Source organism: Prionailurus viverrinus, chromosome A1, assembly GCF_022837055.1.
Source record: "Prionailurus viverrinus isolate Anna chromosome A1, UM_Priviv_1.0, whole genome shotgun sequence".
NCBI classification, from domain to species: domain Eukaryota; kingdom Metazoa; phylum Chordata; class Mammalia; order Carnivora; family Felidae; genus Prionailurus; species Prionailurus viverrinus.
In genome coordinates, this window is record NC_062561.1 from 162,805,126 (window position 1) to 162,829,627 (window position 24,502).

At 33.8% G+C, this 24,502-nt stretch overlaps 1 protein-coding gene across 1 annotated transcript in view; it reads right to left on the reverse strand.

The window, feature by feature from the left end:
• ST8SIA4 (ST8 alpha-N-acetyl-neuraminide alpha-2,8-sialyltransferase 4) overlaps positions 1-24,502 on the reverse strand; it is a 98,458-nt gene that overhangs the window by 71,401 nt on the left and 2,555 nt on the right. Inside the window, 2 exon segments of the mRNA XM_047854309.1 lie at positions 9,761-10,018; positions 19,576-19,707. Coding sequence (XP_047710265.1) covers positions 9,761-10,018; positions 19,576-19,707 — 390 coding nt within the window.

A 24,502-nucleotide genomic window follows, 5' to 3' on the forward strand; every position in this document is an offset into this window, starting at 1 on the left:
TAATATGAATTATATCAACTTTCTCTGTCCTATGAGTTGGATTTAATCACATTTTGCCTCCTCTAGTAACTTCCTTATTCAGTTCTCTTCCTGTTTTTATCTTTGATTTATTTATTATCATGGTCCTTTAATCTGTAAATATGCTATGCTTATATACTTCAAAGTATATCCCACTTCTGCTTACAACAATAAAACCCACACAAGAAGAAACAAACCAACAAACTCTAAGGAACTTTCTTGAACTACAGGATGCTATGTAGATCCTTAATAGGGTATAATGATCCTTCATCTTATAAGCCCAACATACCTGGACAATTTCCTCTTCCACACTGTTTCTCATTTTGAACCTAATAGTTCAATGGTCCCCAAAACCTCTACCTAACCGAAGATCATGGAAAGTATTTGTCTTTATGCTTACTGGTCTCTTTGCCTTAGATTCTTGTTTTCCACTTGTTGAACGACAAATCATCTAGATGTACCATGACTGACTTATGCTTTTTTTCATGCATACATGTTATACAATTCCTTGATACTTAAGCAATTGTTTATGTTTGGATAGATTCCTACAACTGCAAATAGTAAATAAAGGAATACACTATTTGTAAGTTTTGGTAGACATTATCAGGCTGATTTTTTCAAATAATTGTATCAATTTATGTACTTGAAAGCATTTCACAGGAGTTCCAGTATCAACACAACTTAGCACTGAATATGAAGAGTTTTAAAAGTCCTTGCCAGACTGATAGATGAGAAATTGTATCTGTTTATAATAATGTGTTTTTAGAAAATGGGATATGTATTGTAAGTCAAATTTCTAAAACTTAAAATAGTTAATCATTGTCATTTCCAATAAAAAAATGATCTCTTCTAGATAAAGTCTTTTTATCCAAGGAATGATGTCGTTAGGAAAAAAAAAACAACTCAGACTTTCACCTCAGATCACAATCCATAATGAAGTCCATATTTGGTTTTAAGTTAAATTTTAAAATTCATAAATAATTATATAAAATGGGAATTCTGCTTTCTACCCAGAACATGAATTGTATGATTAAATCAATAGAAATCATAAAGATAATTAGTTTTATAAAAACTATAAAATTTAAGATCCAAAATATGAATAAAATATTAAGTAAAAATATGGTAGGAAATATATGGAGTAAATATTGCATATGCAATGGAACTATCCCTAAAATATAAAGTGGTTATTTTAATCAAAAAGAATGTCTTAAAGTTTATTTTTGAGAGAGAGACAAAGACAGAGCATGAGTGGGGAGGGGCAGAGAGAGAGGGAGACAGAATCTGAAGTAGGCTCCAGGCTCTGAGCTGGAGTAAATTATGTGCTGTCAGCACAGAGTCCAATGTGAGGCTTCAACACACGAACCACCAAATCATGACCCAAGCCAAAGTCAGACTCTCAACTGACTAAGTCACCCAGGCACTCCTGATAAAAAAAAATGTTTTTAAGTCTTTCCAATGCCTTGGACCTGACTCATTACCAGAAACTTAGCTGTTTGCAGTTAACACATTTGAGTTAAGGACAAACATATTCTCTGTGAAGGTGGAGGGGAAAGAATTAAAGCCATTTTCATGAACATTGAAAAAAGCAGAAATATTTTTCTCTCCCAGAAAAGACTCTATTTTGCTGTAAGAGTTACATGCATTGAAGGGCAAGAGGATGATTTAAAGTTTGCCATAAATTACCCACTAGTGGAGAATCAAGAACTGACTAGGTTATGAAAATGCATTGTATCAGTCAAGGGGAATAAATTCCTCCATCTTCTTCTTTTTTAAAGACATGTTATCCCTTCCTTTAGGAAACTAGATCATCATAAAGTAAAACATTGTTATCTGATTGCCTCAGTTTCCTGAAGAAATATGTATCTTCACTACAATTATTTCTAATATTATGTACTCAGATTTTACAGATGCTCCTATCTAAGAAGTGTTCCTGTCTGTGTCTTTGCCTTTCATATTTATGTTATTCAGTGTCAACTATATACATATTTGATGACTTTGGAGAAAGTTTATCTTCTTGTATATATCAGACAATGAGAATTTTCATTTCTAGTCAATGTCCATGTCTATTGGGAAATGCACTGACAAATTTAATTTTCAACTACAACACTTAAGCATGATGTGTTTTAGTATCATTCATCATTAATTATTTTTATAGTTTATGCATTTCTTAACTATATTTCCCAGCTGACACTATAAAAACACTTTGAAATGATAGGCATATATTATTATTATCACTGAACAGTGGAAAAATTAGACATTTGTTTAATATTATGCTTCTATTAGCAGGAACCCAGCTTTTTGACATCTAGGATATTTCACTATACTACCCTTCATATTTCTGTATTTTCTTCTTAATTGTAAGTGTTTCAATGACCTTTACTTATATATGACTCCTCTTAACATATTAATTTTGAAATCCAGTGTTGTATGAGCTCTAAGACAACAATACATGAACACAAACTGTATTTTTCTTAAGCCCAACATTAATTTTTTCATCCAATAAATATATAGCATATACTTCAGTATATCAATTTTGGTGCTAGATCCTGAAGATACAGGCTAAATAAATTAGACATATTGGGAGTTCCAGCTTACCTAGAGCTTAGTGTCTACATATACTGAGATGTCCAATACATCTCAAACCTTAAAGCACATAAGAACCACCTGAGCACTGTGACCAAATGCACATTCTGACTCAACAGGTCTGCTGCAAATTTTGAAATTCTGTATTTCTAACAAGCTTCCAGGTGATGACAGCATTGGTAGTTCAGAAGTACAATTTGAACAGCAAGGATTTACTTATATAAATATGTATGTATAAATATATGTAGGTAGGTAGGTAGATAGGTAGATAGGTAGATAGATAGATAGATAGATAGATAGATAGACAGATAATTTTAACTGACCTCTCATTGCTGATTTTATATTTTAAGGAAAAAAATGAACGAAGAGGAAATTAGGAGAGAGTTGGTTGAGCATGTCAGGAACCAAGGATGATGATTAACAAAGGAGAAACTGAGCAAATACAAGATAGTTGTCTAGACTGGAGGGAAGATGGGGGCAGTATAAAATGGAGAAAAAAGAGGTACAAGGAAAGGAATAAATAAACAAAATTAAATTTGAAATTCCAACTAGCCCGAACAGAACAAAAGGTGTTTTACAGCCTTCAGTTAACCATTTCTTAATCACTTCACTCTTACTTGCTATTCCTAGCATCTCTGTTTAAGCACAGTGAAGAGCAGCATATGATGGTCAAAAATATCAGCTGCTGTTTGCAACTGATAATTTACTCCTCTCTCAGAGTCTTCCACCTGATGTCAAAGTGGTACAGAGCAGACCATATTTATTTTATCAGACTGGACACAGTCTCCCTTCTATAAAAACCCAGTAGGGACAGGTTGCCTAACATTTCCTTCAATCCCCAGATATTGAAGGAAAAGGAAAGAATACACCATCGCTCTCCCACACTTAGGTGAGGTGAGAAGAATAGGGTAGATGGAGTGAGGATTTGTTCTCCACCATCTCTCAGTATCAATATTAAGAATTATCTGAAATTTCTGTTGTCATCAGAAAACTACTATTACCAAGCTCATGAAATTCTTGAGTAAAGACAAATATTAGAATGTACTGTTTTGTAAGTTCACATGGGTGTAAATTATGTGAAAAACTTAAAAAAATAACTGAAGGAAAATTTAAAAGCACTTTAAATATTGCAAAATCCAAAGCAATTTTCACCACGAAATAGTTGTATACTTTAAAATATACAATGTTATAATAATTTTACAACTACATGAAGTTAAAAAAAAAGACTTAAAAGATACTTTTAAACAGATTGTGTAAAAGTAGCTTTATAAACCTGTTTTCCTTTGCCTATGATGATATAAAATGATACATACTGTCTACTAATTCTTGAAATTCTTGAAATTTTACAGCATACTTTTAGATATGTATGTGTGGAATGAACGGGGCAGAGATTTTGTAGAGGCAATTCTATCACTCTGTGGGCTCTGTGAGTAGGTAAATTGTAATACTTTAAGTAAAGATAAATACTTTATACAATGATCTCAGCTTCTAAATTAAAAAAACAAAAGCATAGAAAGCATATACCTTCTTTTAATATCATCTACCATGAACTGGGCTTGTACTCCTGAATTCTATACTGGGCAATGGTTTTCCTGTGCAGTGTTGATTCTCTCTCCAATATTTAGCATATGTCAGGCCACCCAAAGAAAAAATATAAAAAATTAATATCAATAGGATAATTTATTTAATGCTTACCAGTTTTTTAAACTTAATGATGAAGGTTCTAGTGATATCATTATTCTTCTTCATGTGATATTAAAGAGCTATCAAAATTTAATTTGGCTCAGAGAAAGTACTATTAGGATTGTTCCATAGATTGTACATAAAGTCTAAAAGTGGGTCCAACTACCTTACAGTATAACTATAGTAGAAGTCACCATGCCCTTTAGACTGAGTTGAATATTGTTCCATATCTTGTGAAAGTGATTGAGTCTATTGAAGGCTTGGTTATTTCTATAAGTTGTGTAGCTGTTTGGTATGTTCTGTTTAGTGTATGTTGGGCTGTGAGACAGTTTGTGGCACTATACTAATGCCTTGTAATGCTCTGTGATATCTTCTTATAATGTATTGTATGTGATATCTAAAGGTTAGTCACCTATCTAGAATTCTTATGGAATATTTCAATATTTCAAAGACTTCACATAAAATTCTGAGTTTGAACAGTCTCATTCAGTATAGGAAGCATACCTTATTCTCTTTCAAATATGTTGTATTGTTCTGCACAACTTGAACTAATGGAGCTGACCACAGACAAATATTTTAAATTTACCATGTGTGTTTAGAGATGTCTCATTTCAGGGATTATTTCTGACCCCACACAGAAGGAATGCAAGAAGTAATGTATAGGTAATCATTTCTATAACTGTGCTCCACTCATGACTGGCCTGAGTGGCATGGTTGGCCACAGCAGGTTTGTTGTATGAATAAACTAATGTAGTAAGTTACTGATACTTTTGAGAAAATAATTACAGTTTACTTTTTAACACATTTTCATTTTACATGACAATTAGCATCATACCAAACAAATGTGTTTCGATGAGTAGAATTATAGTTAATGTGGCACCTGGATGGAGAAGAATTTTAGAGAATTATTTGTGGAAACCTCTAAATTTACTGGTTCTATAAATACTGGTACAAAGGAGTGTTTCACAATTTTAAAATCACATATATTTTTCCTTCTTTTGTCTACAGACATCTTTTAAAATGATGTTAGCAGTGTAACAGTAGCCCACTGAATATTTGGAATGTCTTTTTATTAATTAATAAAACAAAGCTATCATTAAGCCTAAAATTATACTTCTCTTCACTTAAAAATGCCATAGATATAGATTTTATTTGAAGAGAAGAAGAGTTATCCCAGACAGGAAAAGAAAATATTGGAAATAAAATCATACATCCCATAGAATTCTTTTGTATAGATCCTGGTCTGTGCCAACTCTATGGATGCAGAGGCACATAAGAGAAAGTCATAGTTTCTTATGGTTTCAAGATAACAAATCCAGAGTATTCAAAGTGCTTAGATCTGAAGAAGTAGATGTAATGAATAATATTAAAATATTTCCTTTCCTGCCATTTGTGACAACGTGGATTGAAATTGAAGGTATTATACCAAGTGAAATAAGAGAAACACAAATACTGTATGATATCATTTATATGTGGAATCTGTTATTTAAGTGCATTTTCCTGTTATTTAAGTACATGTAAATATGAGACATAGATTTTACACATAAATTCCATATTTAGTCAGTCATTAGGGAATCCAAACTAGGCTTTAATTGATTTTCCTTTTTTTTTTTTTTTTTTTACTTGAAGCATCACATAGACCAGGGCTTTTACTTTGTGTAATATCCCACTGAAACCATCATTTAATTTAATTAGTTAAATGATGATACAAACTTCCACTAAGGGAGTATTTTGGTTTGTTTTTTTTTCTTTCTTTTTTTTTTGTTTAAGGGAATATTTCTTTTAAGACAAGAAAGGCATGACAATGTATGTGTCTTTGTATTTATGTAAAACTACCACTATATGGGCAAACATACAAATGGTCACTTTTCACAGGCTAATTTTAAAATACTTATGTGAGGTATTAAAAATAACATTTTCTGGGGTACCTGGGTGGCTCAGGTGGGTTGAGCGGCTGACTTTGGCTCAGGTCATGATCTCATGGGTGCTGGGTTTGAGCTCCACATCAGGCTAAGTGCTGACCGCTCAGAGCCTGGAGCCTGCTTTGGATGCTGTGTCTCCCTCTCTCTCTGCCCCTCCCCAACTTGTGCTCTACCTCTGTCTTTCAAAAATGAATACACGTTAAAAATAATAATAATAAAATAAAATAATAAAAAATAATATTCTCCAAAATTATACTTCACAGGTCAATGATGCCACGTGTATGCACCATATACCCTCCTCCTCCCAATAGGACAACAGCTTAGAACAAGAGATTCCTGTTGCCGTATAATAATACACTTATACATCATTAAACAAAAAAAAGCATTTTATTTCTTTAAAGTCTTTCTGAAAAAAACTAAAAGTGAAGCTTAAAATTTAATTAATGTCAACTGAAGATTTTATCTAAAAATAATATTTGGTTTATAAAGCTTGAGGTTAAGTTGAACGTAATACTTCTATGTATGTGATCTTTGAGGAGTCACTGAACTAATCAGTGCCCTCTGCAAGCAGACCAGGCATAATTTATCTCTCTCTTAACAAACTTACTAACAGGAAAAGTGGGAAACAAATAAACAACCTGGGAACACAGGCTATGCATGCAACCAAATGACCAACACCATCTGTAGATATGCAGATATATGTGCAGTAGGTATCTAGGATGGTGAGATATTTGAAAGATTCTAAAGATTGTTACCAAAATTTGTAACAACTTCAACCAGCTTGATATGGATAGAAAACTAATTCAAGGAATGAGTCTCCCATTGAGTTTTAAAGCAAAAGTCCTTTGTGGTATTCTAGAGTAAAAGAAACATATGTACAGTAAAAAAAAAAAAAGACACATATACTCAGAGAAGGAAAAGGTATTTGGCACATAGATGATGTGGCAGAACTCCATGATAAAGGCAAGAGCTTTAGGAAAGATTGAAGTTTGGTTTAGTGATATGTCATTGAAAACTATTGCGTCCATGAGACTCAAAGGAATGAATTCTCCAAACAGCTATTACATAACCAATATTGTTTTCCTGCAGAGATTATTTCTTTCCAATCATAAGTGGACTTTGGCTAAAGTCTTCCTTATAAAACCAGAAACCTAATCCAGGGCTGCATTGCCCTAGTACATACTATTATCTAGAATATTCCAACTTCTATTTTTGGAAACTAGTAAAAACTTCGGGGTAGGAGAAGAAAATAAAAATAATTATAGTGATAATTTTCATGCCTTCATTAAGATCATTATCCTAATTTTTTTACACTTCTTGGTAACTCCATAACACAGTTATAAGCTTATAGAATTGGTCATTATTTTGCTCTTGTAAAATAAGTTTTAAAAATAAAATAGCGGGGCACCTGGGCAGCTCAGTTGGTTAAGCATCTGACTCTTGAATTCAACTCAGGTCATGATCTCAGGGTCCTGAGATTGAGCCCCACCTCGGGCTCCATGCTGAGAGTGGAGCCTGCTTAAGATTCTCTCTCTCTCTCTCTCTCTCTCTCGCTCTCGCTCTTGCTCTCGCTCTTTCTCTCTCCCTGTGCCTCTCTCTCTCTCTCTCTCCCTCTCAAAAATAAATATATAAATAAATAAATATTAAAATAATCATAGCTCAGAAAAGTATAATTAACCTCATGAAGTTCTGTTCCTAAAATCACTCCCCCATTTGCAAATGCTCAAAACCAGTAAGTGACTTGCAACAAGGAGATAATAAAGTTCTGGAGGTACAATGCACAGCACCATGATTATAGTGAACAATACTGTACTATAGACTTCAAAGTTGCTAGAATATTCAATCATTTTCACTATAAGAAAGAAGTGGCAATTATATGAATTGGCAGAGGTGTTAAGACAACAGTCTTAATTTTAATCAAAGGTGAGGCTGAACCTAATAAATTATATAGATCCCAGTGCTAAAGCTTAGAGGGATGTAAGAACAAGGATTTCAGTCACAGGTGATCCTGTATTCCTCCAGTATTAACCAAACTTGAAAATTCTTCTCTTTATATTGCAACAATTTCCACTTATGCTATAAATCTTTACTTCTTTATTATTCCTGTCCTCTGATTTTCAGTCTCTTTAGAAATTCTAGAAGCCTTAGTTTCTTCTTCACAACCATACTTCACACAGACTTCAGTGGTTGGAGCTCATTACCTCCACTTCCAATTTAAATTTCCCTTTTTCTTTCCCAATTTAAATTTCCAATTTTTCTTTCCCTTATTAAATTTTTTTTTTACCTCTTCTTTGGATACATTTTTGTTTGTATATCTACATGTTGACAGAGTTTTTTCTCCCCCTCAATCCAATCAATCTTTGACCATGCATCCAATTGAGAAAAAGATAATAAAGTAAAATGTTTGTAGTTCTATTCATTGTTATGAAATGTATTCACCTGATAGTGTGCTAGTATGATTTTTCATGGCCATTATTACTTTATGAAAACATTGCTGCCAATTTATGATTAATACTTATATAATTATATTTATTTTTAAAGCTATATTTCAAAGAAATATGCATACTTTTATCTTTCAAAATCTATACTTTTACAGGCTGAATTCCAGCATAACTTAGGTTTTCAACATAGCAAATTGGTATGCTTTCCTATGTTGATATTGAGCTATTTCATATTTAAACATACATACGTCATTCATTCAGAAATTTTTTTCTGAAGAACTAAAACAAGCCAACAAATATGTTCAGATGCATGAACTGGAAATTAAAAACCAGTACCTATGACATCATCACAATCCCATTTCTATGGCTGTTTGTTTCACCTAAGGTTAACCAAACACATGACTCATCAAACATCTGCTCACCATCAATGAAAAACAGGGATGTTTAATTATGTGAGAAAACTCAAAAACTAAAGCATACTAACACACACAAATATATAGAGTACTGTAATGAAGGCAATTCGGTGAAAGATATCAAATGTAACCTTGCTTATGTACTTTTTGAAAATTCGCTTTATAAACTTGTTATGTTCTTAGAATCTGCTAAATAATTGCCATTATAAGGGTAAAATTACTTACATCTATTACATCATTACATAGATGTTCATAATCTTTATGAATAAATAAATATAATTTCTTATATATAAGAAGGATTGTAAAATTAACGACTAATTAACCAATAATTAACTATTATTTATATTAGTGAATTAATTAACATTAAATTAATTGATATCAAGGAAAACGATTAATAAAAGTCAGTTTCTGTGTATTAAATCTAATGAAATTGTCAACTGGCAAAAAAAAAGCTGGTGTGACACTTACTGCTACAATAAGATCACCTCTTCTTTCAATGACACAATAATTTTAACTTCATTTTCCAGGGTAAATGTAAATTTGGAAACTATGCAGAAAAACATAGCATACATAAATATTTGCTTGATTTTTCAATAATCCTTAATATCGATACTAGACTTACACTCTTCTGTCAGTTTTCTATTCCTTAGTAAAACATCTTTGAAGAAATTACAATCTTTAGGAACAAAAGAAAGCTCACCTTATTACAAAGTTGTGACTGTCAATCTCCTTTCCACATTCACTATCGAGCAGAATGCCAGAATTTCCAACAACTGCACAGGTCTTAAATCTGCGATTTTTCATTGGTGACACTTCAGGTAGGAGGCTGTGAAGATCCTGAGAAATATTTAGTGTCCGACGCCTGTCGAGTACATAGTGTATGACATCACCAGGCTTAAAACTGCTCTTGACCACTGAGACATCTCGTTCTGCATCTAGGAAACGAAGAATGTTCTTCCTATATGTGAAATACAAAGTTTTCCATTAATGACAACATAGCCGAGAACTGGTGATATGCACAAAGTAACGGGTAATAAAATACAAATTGGTAAATTACTAATCTTAAATTGTCAGGTGGTAATTAAAGCAACCAAATAAGTGAATTCTATTGAAATTGAATTTGTCCTTAAAAAATCATTTGCACATACATTCTCAATGATTTGTCAAATAAATATAGTATACACATCTATTTATAGAGTGAAAAAAGGTCCCCATCTATCAAAAGATATAGAAAAAATAATTTATTCTGCTGCAGGCACTCTGGGAGACAAAAGGGAGTTTCCTCAGAAAGTTAAAAATACAACTACCCTATAATCCAGCAATTGCACAACTAGGTTTTACCTAAAGGATACAAAAATACTAATTTGAAGGGACACATGTACCCCAAAATGTCTATAGCAGCATTATCAACAATAGCCAAATTATGTAAAGAGCTCAAATGTCCCTCAATTGATGAATGGATAATGAAGATGTGGCACTTATATGCAATGGAATATTACTCAGCCATCAAAAAGAATGAAATCTTGCCATTGGCAACAATGTGGTTGGAGCTACAGTGTATTATGCTAAGCGAAGCAAGTCAGTCAAAGAAATACAAATACCGTATGATTTCACTCATATGTGGAATTTAAGAAACAAAACAGATGAACATGGGGTGATGGAAACAAGAAAAGAGAGGGAGGTAAACCACAAGAGGCTCTTTTTTAACTATAGAAAACAAACTGAGGGTTTCTGGAATAAAGGTAGGTGGGGGATTGGCTAAATGGGTGATGGGTATTAAGGAGGCCACTTGTTGGGATGAGTACTGGGTGTTACATGTAAGTGATGAATCACTAAATTCTACCCCTGAAACCTATATTACACTATATGTTAACTAGAATTTAAATAAAAATTTGAAAAAGGCCAAAAAGAAAATTTTATTAAATAAAACAAAAATGCTGTGACTTGACTTTGCCTAACTAGATATTCTGCTAGCTTTAGTTAATTTTCTATAGTCATATTGTTTTGTTTTGTGTTCTGTAGTTAAGGTAAACAGAAATAACTTAAAATGGTTTGGAATTATACCTTACTTAACTCTATTAAAATGATTAAACTTCCCAATAAACCTATACATTAACTCAAATCATGTATATATTATAATTATTTGTAGAGGGTTAAAACTACATTGTATGAAAGTTTTCTTTCAAGAATCCAGGAAGAAAGATGGGTACATTAGAGGAAAAAAAAAAATGGATAGATAAAATACCTCACTAGGCATGGCAGAGATAGCTAATAGTTCCTTAGTGATCTCCCTTGCTATCTTGCTTTTAGTATTTGAATTTTCTAAGTTTTGCTCAGGCATAAGAATCCACAGCTAAAACATTTCCAAGTTTACAAACCCAAGTGCAGATGGGTTTGGTCATGTGAGTTAGTTTTCTTACATGGGATACGGGTGGATCATGTGCGTGGCTATACAAGAGAGAACTAAAATCTCAACTTGTTTGATCCACTGTATTTTAAGGTTTCTCTTTTGTATTATGGAAGCTTAGCCTATTCCATACCAAATAAAGAAATTTATAACAGATTCAAAGCTGCTGTATAAACAAATATGTATATGCTAAGTTAGACGATAAAAAAAATAAAGGTATAGCTGGCTTTTGATATAATGAAAACTCTTATCTGCGGTAACCTGGGAGTTATATCCTATATCTAATAAGCCTGTTGCTCTTGGAAAAATGGTTAAAAAGTGTTTCATGTTGTTTTATGTTGGTTGCTCCTTTTAGCAAGGCACTAAGACAAAGTCAGCCAAGTGGCAAGCTGAGATGGAAATGGCAATGACCTGTATGTAAACTGTGTGAGTTTGGTAATTGGGACCTCCAAAATGTCTCAAATACCCCAATTATCAAAAGACACAACTATAAATCAGAGCCATCCCAGGAGCAAGAGTCATTGCCTTCCCACCAAATTTATAGATTGAAATGACTTGGGAGGGAAATTGAGGGAAAGGATGGTGAAGCTAGAATAATTAGAGGAGAGTCAGAGGCTGAAGTGTTCAGAAGAAATCTCTGGGTGTGGTTATTTATACAAGGAATTAACTATAAGGAAATGGCCCAGGAGTCTAGTATGTTTTTGAGGGAATTATATTTCTAAAGAAATGATAAGCCTGCCTACAGACGTCTGAGATCACTTAATCCTCAAGCTACCAAACATATACCAGCCAGAAGCAATCTGAGAAACTCTCTCCAAGATTGGAAGTTGGATATAATTTACTGAAGTGCTCTTATTATAAGCTTGTATTCTCAGAGTGCTAAAAACAATGCCATTATTATAACATTTAAGATATGAGAGACATGTTTTCCTTTAGTGCTGTTACGGTTTAAGCTCTAACACATTTGTAAATTTTATTACTGAGCACAATGTGACCTCCTCCCACTACTCAACCAAAAGGGCAATTCTCCGTATCACACAAGCCAGAAGCATGAATAGCAAGGAGGGATGAAAAATAACTAACTCAAATATTCCTTTTTGTTTTACTTTGGTTTGCTTTAAATAGGTGTCAGTTTAATGTCTTATTAGAAAACCAGTTGACTGAAAACTTTGGCCAGGTTTGATACACAAGGGATATAACCATTAATTCTCTGGAAAAGAAAATATTTTTTGAATTTTTGCTCCAATCAGAATATCAGGTTCATAATTAGAATTTATACAGGAAAAACCTTTATAAATGCCCTATAAATGAAATTTAAAAATTAATAAAAATGCTATCAAGCACCATAACAGTTCATCTTAACTAAGTACAGATTATATGTGAAGACAATTGCTAGTGAAATCAGCAACTATAGGGTATATGAATTACAGAAAATTAAGAAGTCTTTCATTATGTTAAGAACATATAATTCTTCACAAAAGTTAACTATCACCAAGAACAGCAATCCATAGAAACTTTTGTACATACTTACTGACATTTGTTTGTTTGGAGAAAAGTTTTAGTAATGCCTGACACCTGTATTTCAAAAAAAAATTCTCATTTCCTGTGAAAATGACAAGGCTGGCTCTAAAATAAAAACTGCACGGATGTGGTCAAATCACCAAACTAGATTATCATTTTCCTTTGAACATAATTTAAAGGGGTTGTTGTAGATATTTGAAGATGTAACTCACAAGTGGTGAAGTGTTTGCAAATGTGAGGTAAATAGACCAGAGAACAAGATTTGAAAGAAGACTCTTTAACTGGGAAATCCAAAAAGCAAAATCCCTTTACTCAAGAAAAAAGTTACCACTTACGTTCTTGTCAACTGATGGGGACTTTCCAATTAACAGCACCATTGCTGTGTTATAGAGACTTCACAGCAAAATGTTTTATTCTTTATTTTTTTTTCAGGGCACAAAGCTACTGTGTTTGGACACAGTTTGCTACATACACAGAAAAGCTCAATACGTGTTTCCAGCCAGCCCAACCCCGAGCACGGCAAAATATTTTAAACACAGGTCTTTTACATTCCTCAGTATAATAGAACATCTTTAATTTGTTCACTCTTAGGGAAAATTGATATTAAAAACGAACAATAAGAGTTCAGAGAAATTTCAAAAGATAACACATTGTCTAACACTTGAGATACATGACATAATTATTAAATGCAGATAATACTATGTGTTCTTCCAATGCTCTTGTATAGGCTGAACAATTGTTTATTTTGTTAGTATAGTATTTGTCTTTTTATTCATTTTATTTTTTTAATGTTTATTTATTTATTTTCTTTTTCTTAATGTTTATTTATTTTTGAGAGAGAGAGAGGGAGAGGGAGGAAGTGAGGGGCAGAGAGAGAATCTGAAGCAGGCTCTGTGCTGTCAGTACAGACCCTGACGGGGAGGCTGAAAACCATGAATTGCGAGATGTGACCTGAGCCAAAGTACAATCGGAGCCAAAGTACAACACTTAACAGACTGACTTACCCAGGCGCCCCATGTTTACTTATTTATTTTGAAGGAGAGAGACAGAGCATGAACACAAGGCACAGAGAGAGAGAGGGAAGACAGAATCCCAAGCAGGCTCCATGCTAACAGCACAGAGCCCAATGTGGGGATCGAACTCACTAACCGTGAGATCATGAACCAACCCGAAATCAAGAGTGGGAGGTAAACGACTGAGCCACTCAGGTGTCCTTATTTGCTTTTTTTAAACTGGAAAAAGGGGGAAAGGAAACATTGAATGTCTGCAGTATGTCCTTTTTCTAATATTGAACTAAACTTTTCTATTTTAGGGCTTACATCTATGCATGGAACATTATTTTAGCTCAGACTCCTGGTGTAGGATCCAAGAAAAATTGAAAATAATTATTATGAGTGAATAATATTGTGACTTCAATGCTTAATAACTTTTTTTTTTTTTGCAAACAGTATGGAAAGATTATGTTTTTCTCCCTAGCAAGCTATAGGCATTTTTTTTTTTAGATTATAGATGTAATGGACTATAAAAAGTTCTGTAGATTTGCTAAATCTAGTTGTTATTCAGACTGTAAATCTCTGAAGAAAAAGAAAAAAAAACTAATGCCTAAGTATAATTAACTAAATGCCATTGGAAACATGAAAAATTCTTATGCTGAACTGAAACAACACTTTATCACCAAGAACATACATGCTTTTGCTCAGATAATTGACATGCATGAAAACAGCAGATTCAACAAAATGATTTCAGCATGAGAAATTATTCCTAATACTTTTTCTTAATATGTGGTCAAGTTATTACCAGATACTTAAAGCAAGGGGTCATGTTTTCTGTGTGTGACTGAAAAGAGCAACGACAGAAAAGATTCCTGACAGGTCTTCAACTGTCGTTTTGTGGCCATAATGTAACTTTTGAAGCAAAAACCTAAATTCAGTAACTGTTTTGATGATAAAGATAACTGAAGGAGTCTGAAAACATGTTTCACTTTCAGTGAGACTAAAAATCTTAGTCATAAAGATTATGTTTTGTTAGGCAATCCTGGGTTAAACTGAAAGGCTGGTTGAGACTGTTAAACTGACAGGAATAGATTCTATACAGAAACTTTTCAACTGAATTTTCAACTAGAACTTCCCTTTCAACAACACACATCACTTGAAATAGCAGCTGCAGAGTTCCAGAGAGTTAATTTACTAAACATTGTTTTCACTTGTGTAATGTTAAATATAGCTAACCTATCACCAGGTGCCACTCTTTCTTCTCTGTAGGTTTCTTGTCAACAACAAGCATACGTGCTGTGGCAAGTAAAATTTAATCTAAATGACACTGTTGACTCCATCAGAGAGTATTGTTAAGACAAATCTTACAGCTGGAACACATCACAAGTTGAGAAGCAAATTAGGTTATAAAAAGAATCAATTTTTGTAAACTTTTGACTTTAACCAAAAATCACTGAATTGAATCAATTGTTACTAATGTGGTTTATTAAAAAAAATAAAAGGTTTAAGAAATGCCAAGTGTTTCATTATGCCTACAAAAATGCAGAGAGAACACACAAATTTTTGTCTCAAAGATTATTTTCACAAGGCAATGTTTTTCAAAGCACTGAAAGAACATAATTAGCTTGTTATAGGACTTCTGAGCTTAGGGTCCCAACTGATACAGAAAGATATTCTAGCATCAAAGAAAAATCCTCCACAGCCAAGCAAAATTGTCTCAAAATGCTTGAAGAAAAGCATTTTTTTAGCTTAATTTACACCTCAGATGGCCATTTAATTATTTGGCACAGCATTTAGCAATATGGATGAATAATATATTTTATTATTTTGGAGCAAAAGAACCCTCCACTATGTGTATTCCATAAAGACTACATTTTTAGTATGAAAATAGAGCCCCCCCAAATTGTTTTCATAATAAGAGATCTGGTACCAGTTGGACAGAACTAGCTTTGAAGTTTGAGCAACAAACAATCTGTGTGACCCAAAATGTGCTCCTCTGGTTAATTACTGAACAAAGTATGTAGAAGAATTTTATGTGGACTTTGCTCTAAATGAATGCATGCAACAGTGAATTACTTTTGATAGGTAAGCATATATAAATGTGCAATTATGTTTAGTTAACCTGCAAGCTTGACCTTTTTAAAAACTTTGATGCATGACAATGCTGGGTTGAAAATATTATTTCAAACTAATCATGATGTTTTTAATCTTTCCCGATAAGTTGCTGACCTTGTACCTCTCTATATGTCCACATTTGGTATTGTAATTCTTTAGGTTTCTATTTAACCTATGAAAAATGAGGGGAAAAAAAAAACAACCCAAAGATGTAAAAAAAGGTCAAGTCATCAGTGTCGGACACGATCAAATAATCTCTCAGTACAATGTTTATGGATTTACTCACAAACACCTAATGTATCCTAAATGTATCATTTCTTGGCTTACACTAACAAAGAACAAACAACTACCAATGAAATCAAGTCCTTAACCAAAGTAATTATTTTAATTGTGAAATTAGCTGTGGAATGTATAAACTCTTCTAAATATTGATGAATTTTCAAAGTACAATGAAGGTGGAGCCATCTCTCTTAGAAAACTCCCCAGAGGTACAGTTGTTTGATGAACATATATAAATCAATTCTTGATGTGCTTATGAAAGTAGCAGTATATATATATATATATATATATATATATATATATATATATATGGCTGGAAAAATTAGTAATAAGAAAGAAAATCATGTCTACTAATGTAGGCAAAAACAATTTATCTTTAGTGACTGCTTCACATGTTAATGCAAATAGATAAATAATTTATAGGGAATGTCACAAGAGCATTATAAATGTAATGAGATTTTTAAAGTTAGAAAGATTTGTAAGCATGGTTTAATCATGTAAGATCAAAAATGATTAGTTGTAATATCCTAATCAAAACTTCAAAGTAGAATTTTAAAAACACTTGTAAAATATGTCCATACCCACTCACAGACACCAAATAATATGGTTCTTCATAAATGTTATACATGCAGGGAAGAAATAAAGAAATTTAATACTCCAAAATAGTTTATGGTTAGTTTCTTGTACGACTTAAGAAAAACAAAAACTCAGCTAACAATCAGACATTTTCATAGTCTGAATTTTTTATTACAGGTGTCAAACTGATTAATACTCACTAGTTACTACTACTATAGGCAATTATAATTTTTATGAACTGTTTGCATGTTGTACAATAATGGTTTTACAGATTATTTCCTTGTAAGGAAGTGACAACTTTGTATGTATTATTCAATATTTGCTCAATGTTTTATTGTTTACTTCTTTATCTGTTACGGAGAATCATATGAAAAGAGTACTAACATTTCATACATATTATCATCTGTTATAACGGAAAACAGATTAATCACCTTCAAAGATATGAACATAATCTTCATTAAACTGTAAAATTATAATAATGAATTTCTTCACTCAATTTATGGTTAATACCCTTAGTTTGAATATCTTAAAAATGGCAAAATGTATCTCTGTATCCTCATGGGGATCTATAGTATTCATTTTTGTATAGATACTAGAAAGGCATGGCCACATATATTAATTAAACTATTGCTAATTACTTATTGAATTTACTTATTAGACTTTACCTTATCTGATATGTTATTTAGCATACTTAGATACATTAAACTATTAAAATTTCTTATTTTACTTTACTTTCTTCCACTACTTTTCTTTACTTGATCTGTATATCCTTACCTAATTGGCCCCCTTCTTGCCCAATCTTTCAGTTTGAGAGTTCTTTTTGAGACACCTATAGATTAAATATTTCCTTTTTAAATCACCCATATTTCTGTTTTCCCAATCTACTTCCAAGAAGTAGTAATCCTTATTCTGTTCTAAACTAAAACACACCTGTATTTATGACCCTATGTAGTCCCATATTCTGTTGCTTTTTCCTCATATAATTATCTCTTTCAGGGTTTTTAATTTAAATGTGTGTATAGGGGTGTGAGATAGTGAGGAAGATACTAGATATGTATCAATAAAGAAATGAACCCCAGGTGTAAAAATGTTGAACTGCAGAGATCATGGCTACAGTCGGCCTCAGATAACTAGTTCTCAGGAGGAATACAGGCCCAGAGTCATCCAATTTTTACTTTTCTCAAGAATATACAAAAATCTGTGCTTTTATAAGGAATCTCCTAATTTTAATATTGGTTTTGAGGGTTTTTATTTATACAGTTGAAATAAATCTTGCTTGCTGACCATATTCTACCCAGAAGACACCTATAAACTGTCATCAGATTCTACTCATCTCCTCATTCTTATTCTCTGCCCACAAATATACAAAACTTCCCCTAAACTAAAAGCAACCAAGCATACACTATTTGATATTGCCGTGATTTGATTTCTGTTTCCCTCTCCTTATACTTCCAAAGCTTCAAGCAAAGTAGTCTAATGATCCTACATTTCCCTGGCACCCATCTTTTAAACAAATTTCCAGACAATCTTCCAAGTATATTTCAACATGTAGTGTCTTTGCTACAACTCATTTTAAGAATTGTTATGCATACTCTACAGATGAGTGTAGTAGACTCTTCCTTCAAGTTGGTCATAATCTATATTATATGTTGGTATGATCCAAGAAGCAAGTAGATAGAAACCCAACAAACAGATCAATGGCTTATCCTCTTAACCACTAACCTAGTCTTACAAAATCTGTGCAGGAATATCCAATCATTGAATAATCAGCATTTTGCCAATATAAAAATGCAATTATTTTATCATGTAAAGGATATTTCTTTGAAACTTTTAAAACAAGTTTGATTTACTGAAATGCTCTGATTTAAACATACCAACCAATATAGCTATGTAGTTGTAAAGAAACATGATCTGCTTGCTTCCTCCATGCTTAGGAAGGTCTGGCCCTAAACTTCTTATTAGTTATAGGATTATACTAGAAGAAAATAAGATATAATAGATATATGCAGGCACTGAGATTGATTTCATGAGCTTGTTTCAGGTAAAATGCCAAAATCTTATAAAGAATAAAGAGTAAAGAATAAACCAGTACTCTAGAAAATGTACTTTCTGACTTTTGCCAATTTAGGATATAATCATTGAGACTCTTATTACAGGGGCTCACATAGAAATATCTATTCATAGGGTAAAGCAAATTTACTTATAATAGTCAGCAAAATAGGAATTGAATAGGCTGTCCTTTCATCCAGTGTGCAAAAACACAAGATAGGGAAAAACTTATAAGGAAGTTAAAGGTAGGTTTCAAAATATATGTCCACCCTGACTAATAGAATAAAAAAAAGAAAAGCCTATTAAATATTAGTATTCTGTTGAATATTTTATTCCATTAGAATAGAGACAGTATATTCAAAACTCACACATTCATCCTTAAATTTCTGACTGCATAATGATTTCAGTTTTATGGCTTCATATCCTTCATTGATCAACATTAAGTAGAGCTGGTTCACTCTTTTATTAAAGTATTCATACTTAAACTATAAATCAAGCATTCAATATAAGTTTGCCAAGCCCAATGTATTCAAGAACATGATGTGAAATTTATTATGGCTTATTAAAGAAACCCACCTTATTTCCAGCACCAAAGAGGAATTGATTTTCCAACCTTCTACAGAGTGCTGGAAGATTGAAGAGCCAGCCTTTCGAATGATTTTATCAGAACTATTGACAAGTGATCGACTCAAACACAGTTCACCATCTCTGAAACAAAACAAAAATGCCAGTTATGTGAAAGTAAGAAACATTTTATCTAAGCAGCATAATACATAATTTGACTTAGATTACTGGTAACAAATTGTCGATACAACTTTTTTCTACATGTTAGAAATATGACATTGCTGAATGGTACTACAAGAATTAAGAGAATATGACTTTATCAGGGTAATCATTTACACTTATTCTTTTTGAAATAAAAACAGTTTGCCTATAAAGGCTTTTGTGGTGTTTAAAGAAAAAAAATTTGTTTCAAACTCTGTCACCCCTCCCTGTTGTGTTTAGACAATAGAAACAGGAAGTTTGGCCAATTCTCCTGCATCTGTATAAGTGTGACTCTCAAGATTGTAATTTTGTTTCCACAGAAGGCATACAGACACAATGGAAAGAAATTTTTTTTGGAGTAAGAAGACCTTGGAATACCAGGTGATCTGGACATGTTGGTGATTCTTTCACTTGCTAGCCTATATGTCCTTGGACAATATTCTCTTTCTAGGCCACAGTGGCCTTGCTTGATCTTGAAAACTGCAATAACATTATCTAATATGCAATGAATTTGTGACAGTGGAAGTCTGTATGTGAAAGTAATTTATAAAGCATTATTGACGTGCTAATTTCTAAAATTACATTGAGTCTCAAATCATCTCAACAATGAGACACTTTCCTGATAATTGTTGGTGGTAGGGAGACAGGGATTATAATAAGGAGAAAGAAAACTTATTCACTAGCCATTTTTACTGATACTTTCTATTACATTATACACACATGTACACACACACACACACACACACACACACACACACAAAACAACTGTGCCACCCCTTTTGGTCAATATTGTCAAGCAAGTACATAATGTGGCACGGTAGGTGCTGGTGGTAGTGCTGATAGTGACAGATACCCGTGATAGTATTTGTGTCATTAGAACAGTTAAAACAGAACCAGTTTATTGTTCAAAGACTATTTTCATGGCACTTTATAGCTAGCTATAAACTGAGACTCAGAGAAACAAAATGCTACCTGTTTATTGTATAGCCCTTTCAGTATCTGCATTCATTTCTTTACATGTATGTTACCTTTTACTTGTTTTTAAATCTCAAAAATATAGTTAAAAAGGCGATTATTTGTTCAGTCAAAAAGTCTAAATCTGTATTTATTAGTAGGCAATCCTCTCCTACTATCAATGGAAACATTGCCTGTGTAACAGCTGTTAGATGAATTCTGTAATTAGAGGCTTATAGTTTGGTATTTTGGTTTGCATTCTTTTTTAAACATGTAGTTCCAGTCTGAAGTAACTCAAAGTATCACATGCAACTACTCCCTGTGAAATTTAGAATTCTATAAAAATCAATATTTTAAACTATGCTGCTGATGAAAATGATGCACTTGCATGCCTATTCATGGCTAACAATAATCATTTTATAGAGGTCATTTAAGATACTAGAAAATAGGGGCGCCTGGGTGGCGCAGTCGGTTAAGCGTCCAACTTCAGCCAGGTCACGATCTCGCGGTCCGTGAGTTCGAGCCCGCGGTCCGTGAGTTCGAGCCCGCGGTCCGTGAGTTCGAGCCCGCGGTCCGTGAGTTCGAGCCCGCGGTCCGTGAGTTCGAGCCCGCGGTCCGTGAGTTCGAGCCCCGCCTCAGGCTCTGGGCTGATGGCTCAGAGCCTGGAGCCTGTTTCCGATTCTGTGTCTCCCTCTCTCTCTGCCCCTCCCCCGTTCATGCTCTGTCTCTCTGTCCCCAAAAAAATAAATAACCGTTGAAAAAAAATTTTAAAAAAAGATACTAGGAAATAGGGGTGACTGGGTGGCTTAGCTGGTTAAGCATCTGAGTCTTGGTTTTGGCTCAGGTCATGATCTCACAGTTCGTGGGATTAAGTCCGCATTGGGCTCTGTGCTGATGGTGTGGAGCTGCTTGGGATTCTCTATCTTTGCCCCTCCCCCTCTTGCTCTCTGTCTCTCTCAAAATAAATAAATAAACTTTAAAAAAATTTAAAAAGATGCTAGGAAACATGGGGTGCAATTTACTACTCAAAGGCCCAGAAGTCAATTTTTATGTTCTGTGTTTAACGATAATAACTGTATTTGAATGAGAATATGGATATATACAGAAGTTAACCTTCACACTTTAGGAAGTATACCTTCAAGAATATGGGCACAAACTCTCACCATTTTTAAGGCTAGGGATTTTTTGCCACTCTTCCTCTCATTAACTGGCTTGTTAGTATCATCTTTTTCTAACCAGAGATTGCTATAATTATAACAATTGTTTTTACCCCCGATAAACCTTCATAGGAGAAGTAAAAATATATAAATGGGTAGGCATTTTTAAATATCTGTGGAAGATTGTTTCATTGACATGTAGCTAAAGGTACATTTTGCATGGCAAAATAATTGCTGTGATGTACTTAGTTGTATGGAGTCTTTTTCAGAACCTGTAGGATTAAAAAAAGTAATTTAAAAGTTTAAATCAGTTTTATACTAATGAAATACAACCACATTGCTCTGCTCTTTGAATAGTTTTCATTGAACTGGTGATAAGCCAAAATTCAGCTTTATTCCTGGAAAGAACTTTAAATGAAAATAGCTACAACCAGTCCCACTTCTTCTTGAGGTCGATGGAATTTCTGTGTAAGAAGCCTAGGCTTAGTGCAATCTGAGGCTCTGGAGCAAATCTCTTTGTACAAAGTTAGATGGGTCCCAAGGGATGTTTCATTTGTGACCTTGGTAGTATTCTGTCTTAAAAAGGCTTTTCCTTCAATGCAAGGCATGAAGGATGTTGCTACCCTCTACTAGTGTTTCATTCCAGATCAAACATGATTACTAAACAGCACACTGATAATATCTTTTGCATAGGGCTATGTTCAGGAAGATTCAACATATACCTCTAAAGAGAAAAATCACAAAACACATTACGGAAATAATGCAGCATAAAGCAACAGATATTATAAAGTATTCCTGCTTATATTGAGCTAAGAAAAACCTACTTACAAGATCGTCTATATGAAAGTAGTAACGGAAACTGATCATTAGTTATGTCACCAGTTTTTACAAATATTTTCCTCTTCAAAATATGAGTTGCCAGGCATCACTACAACTTATTCTATTAACTCTGCAGTATATGACAAATGATTAATTTTTTTTTTGTTTTTTGAGATTAGGTCCCAAAAGACCTTCATTCAACTCTACTGAAAAGTCCTCATAACTTAGCTTTGGAGTAAATGTGCTCCCACAGATTAGGTTAAATTTCCTCCTTAATACAAAATTATAAAAGTCATTCAAAAGAAGAGAACTTACACAAAAGTAAGCCTGAATAAAAACAGCAGGCAATTTTGTGTTTTCATTCCCTAAGCATCAAACAACTAAAAATAAAGATGAGATGTACTACCTTACCTACTGCTTAAGGTTTTAGTAGAATTCCAAATAAAACACGTAAAGTGCAGATTCTGGGTTTCTAGATTTATTAGTGTGTTCTACCCTAGAACTAACTGGAACCAACTTTGCTGACAATGGTAATATTCTATGAATGATTATTTCCACTGTCAATATTATCATGTTTCATTATTAATATGGGTGGGCGATCATTTAGTGAGACAGTCTGACATACATGGGCCAAAAGGAAATCTCTAGATGATAAGAAAATTAAGTTAGTGTCATTTGCGGTCAACTAGGAACACAGTATGTGGAAATTTTAAGAAGTCACAATCAAACCAAGTATTTGTATGATATTAAAGTGTATGCCACTCTTTCAAATACATTATCTTATTAAATGAGCACACCCACATGTTTTTACCTGTAGGACCCTTAAGTTAACACATTTCCAATTATACCTCCAAATCACAGAAAGCCAGTGAAATCATGGGCCAATTGTGAAGTAAGTGCCATTTTTTCCATTAAAAAAAAAAATGTCCATCAAGAATAAACCACTTTATAGTCCCATGCCTTTTGAGTTAAACTTTACTAACTAGTCATCATACCAGGCAATTGATATGTTTTGTTTGCATGAAAGGTTAAATTTCCAATAATTACTTGACCTATTCTCAAAGAATTCCTTATAAAATCCATGCTTCTAGTATTTCTCTGGGGATATGAGAATGTGGATGGTAGGCAGGAAAGTTGTGCTGGTGTTCTCTTTCCTTCTGCATGGAATGACCGCTCAATATTGTATGTAAGAACAACGCTGCGCTGACTCCAGATGGGACCTCCAGGTAAGAGAGGGGGGCGTGTAATAAAGAAAAGGTCTGCCTATTGCAAATGGTAGCAGGGAAGCTAAATACGAGGGTGTTTTCTTGGTGGTGAGGGGTGGTTCCCCAAGGTACAAGGATTACGAAAGGCCCTTAATTGAATGTACTGCCCACTCTCAAAGTCACGCAGTGCCTCCCAAAAGGCAGACTGCCCGTTAACCTGACTTTTGAATATCAGTCGGGGCTCTAGGCTAAATCTCCACTCTAGTTCACTCATCTTAAAAATAGACCCTGTAAGTGGCTTAGGTTAGAAATAGAGTCACAGAGATCATTAGATCGTCGGGTGAGTCAACTCCTCCACTAGAAGCACTGTTGGGAAGTTAAAACGAAATCATGAACTAGTTATCACAAGCTTTTCCACCGAACGTTTCATCTTGACGGAGAAGGGCAAGAGCGCTCAGCGGGACTGGCTGTGCCCGCATTCTCCCGGCAGCGCCAACTCTAGGGCGTCAGGGCAGCGGCCGCCGCGGCCGGGGCGCTGCAGGGCACGAGTGCAGGCGCGGCGCCGGCGCCCGCCTCTCAGCCCTGCCCCCGCACCGCCGTAAT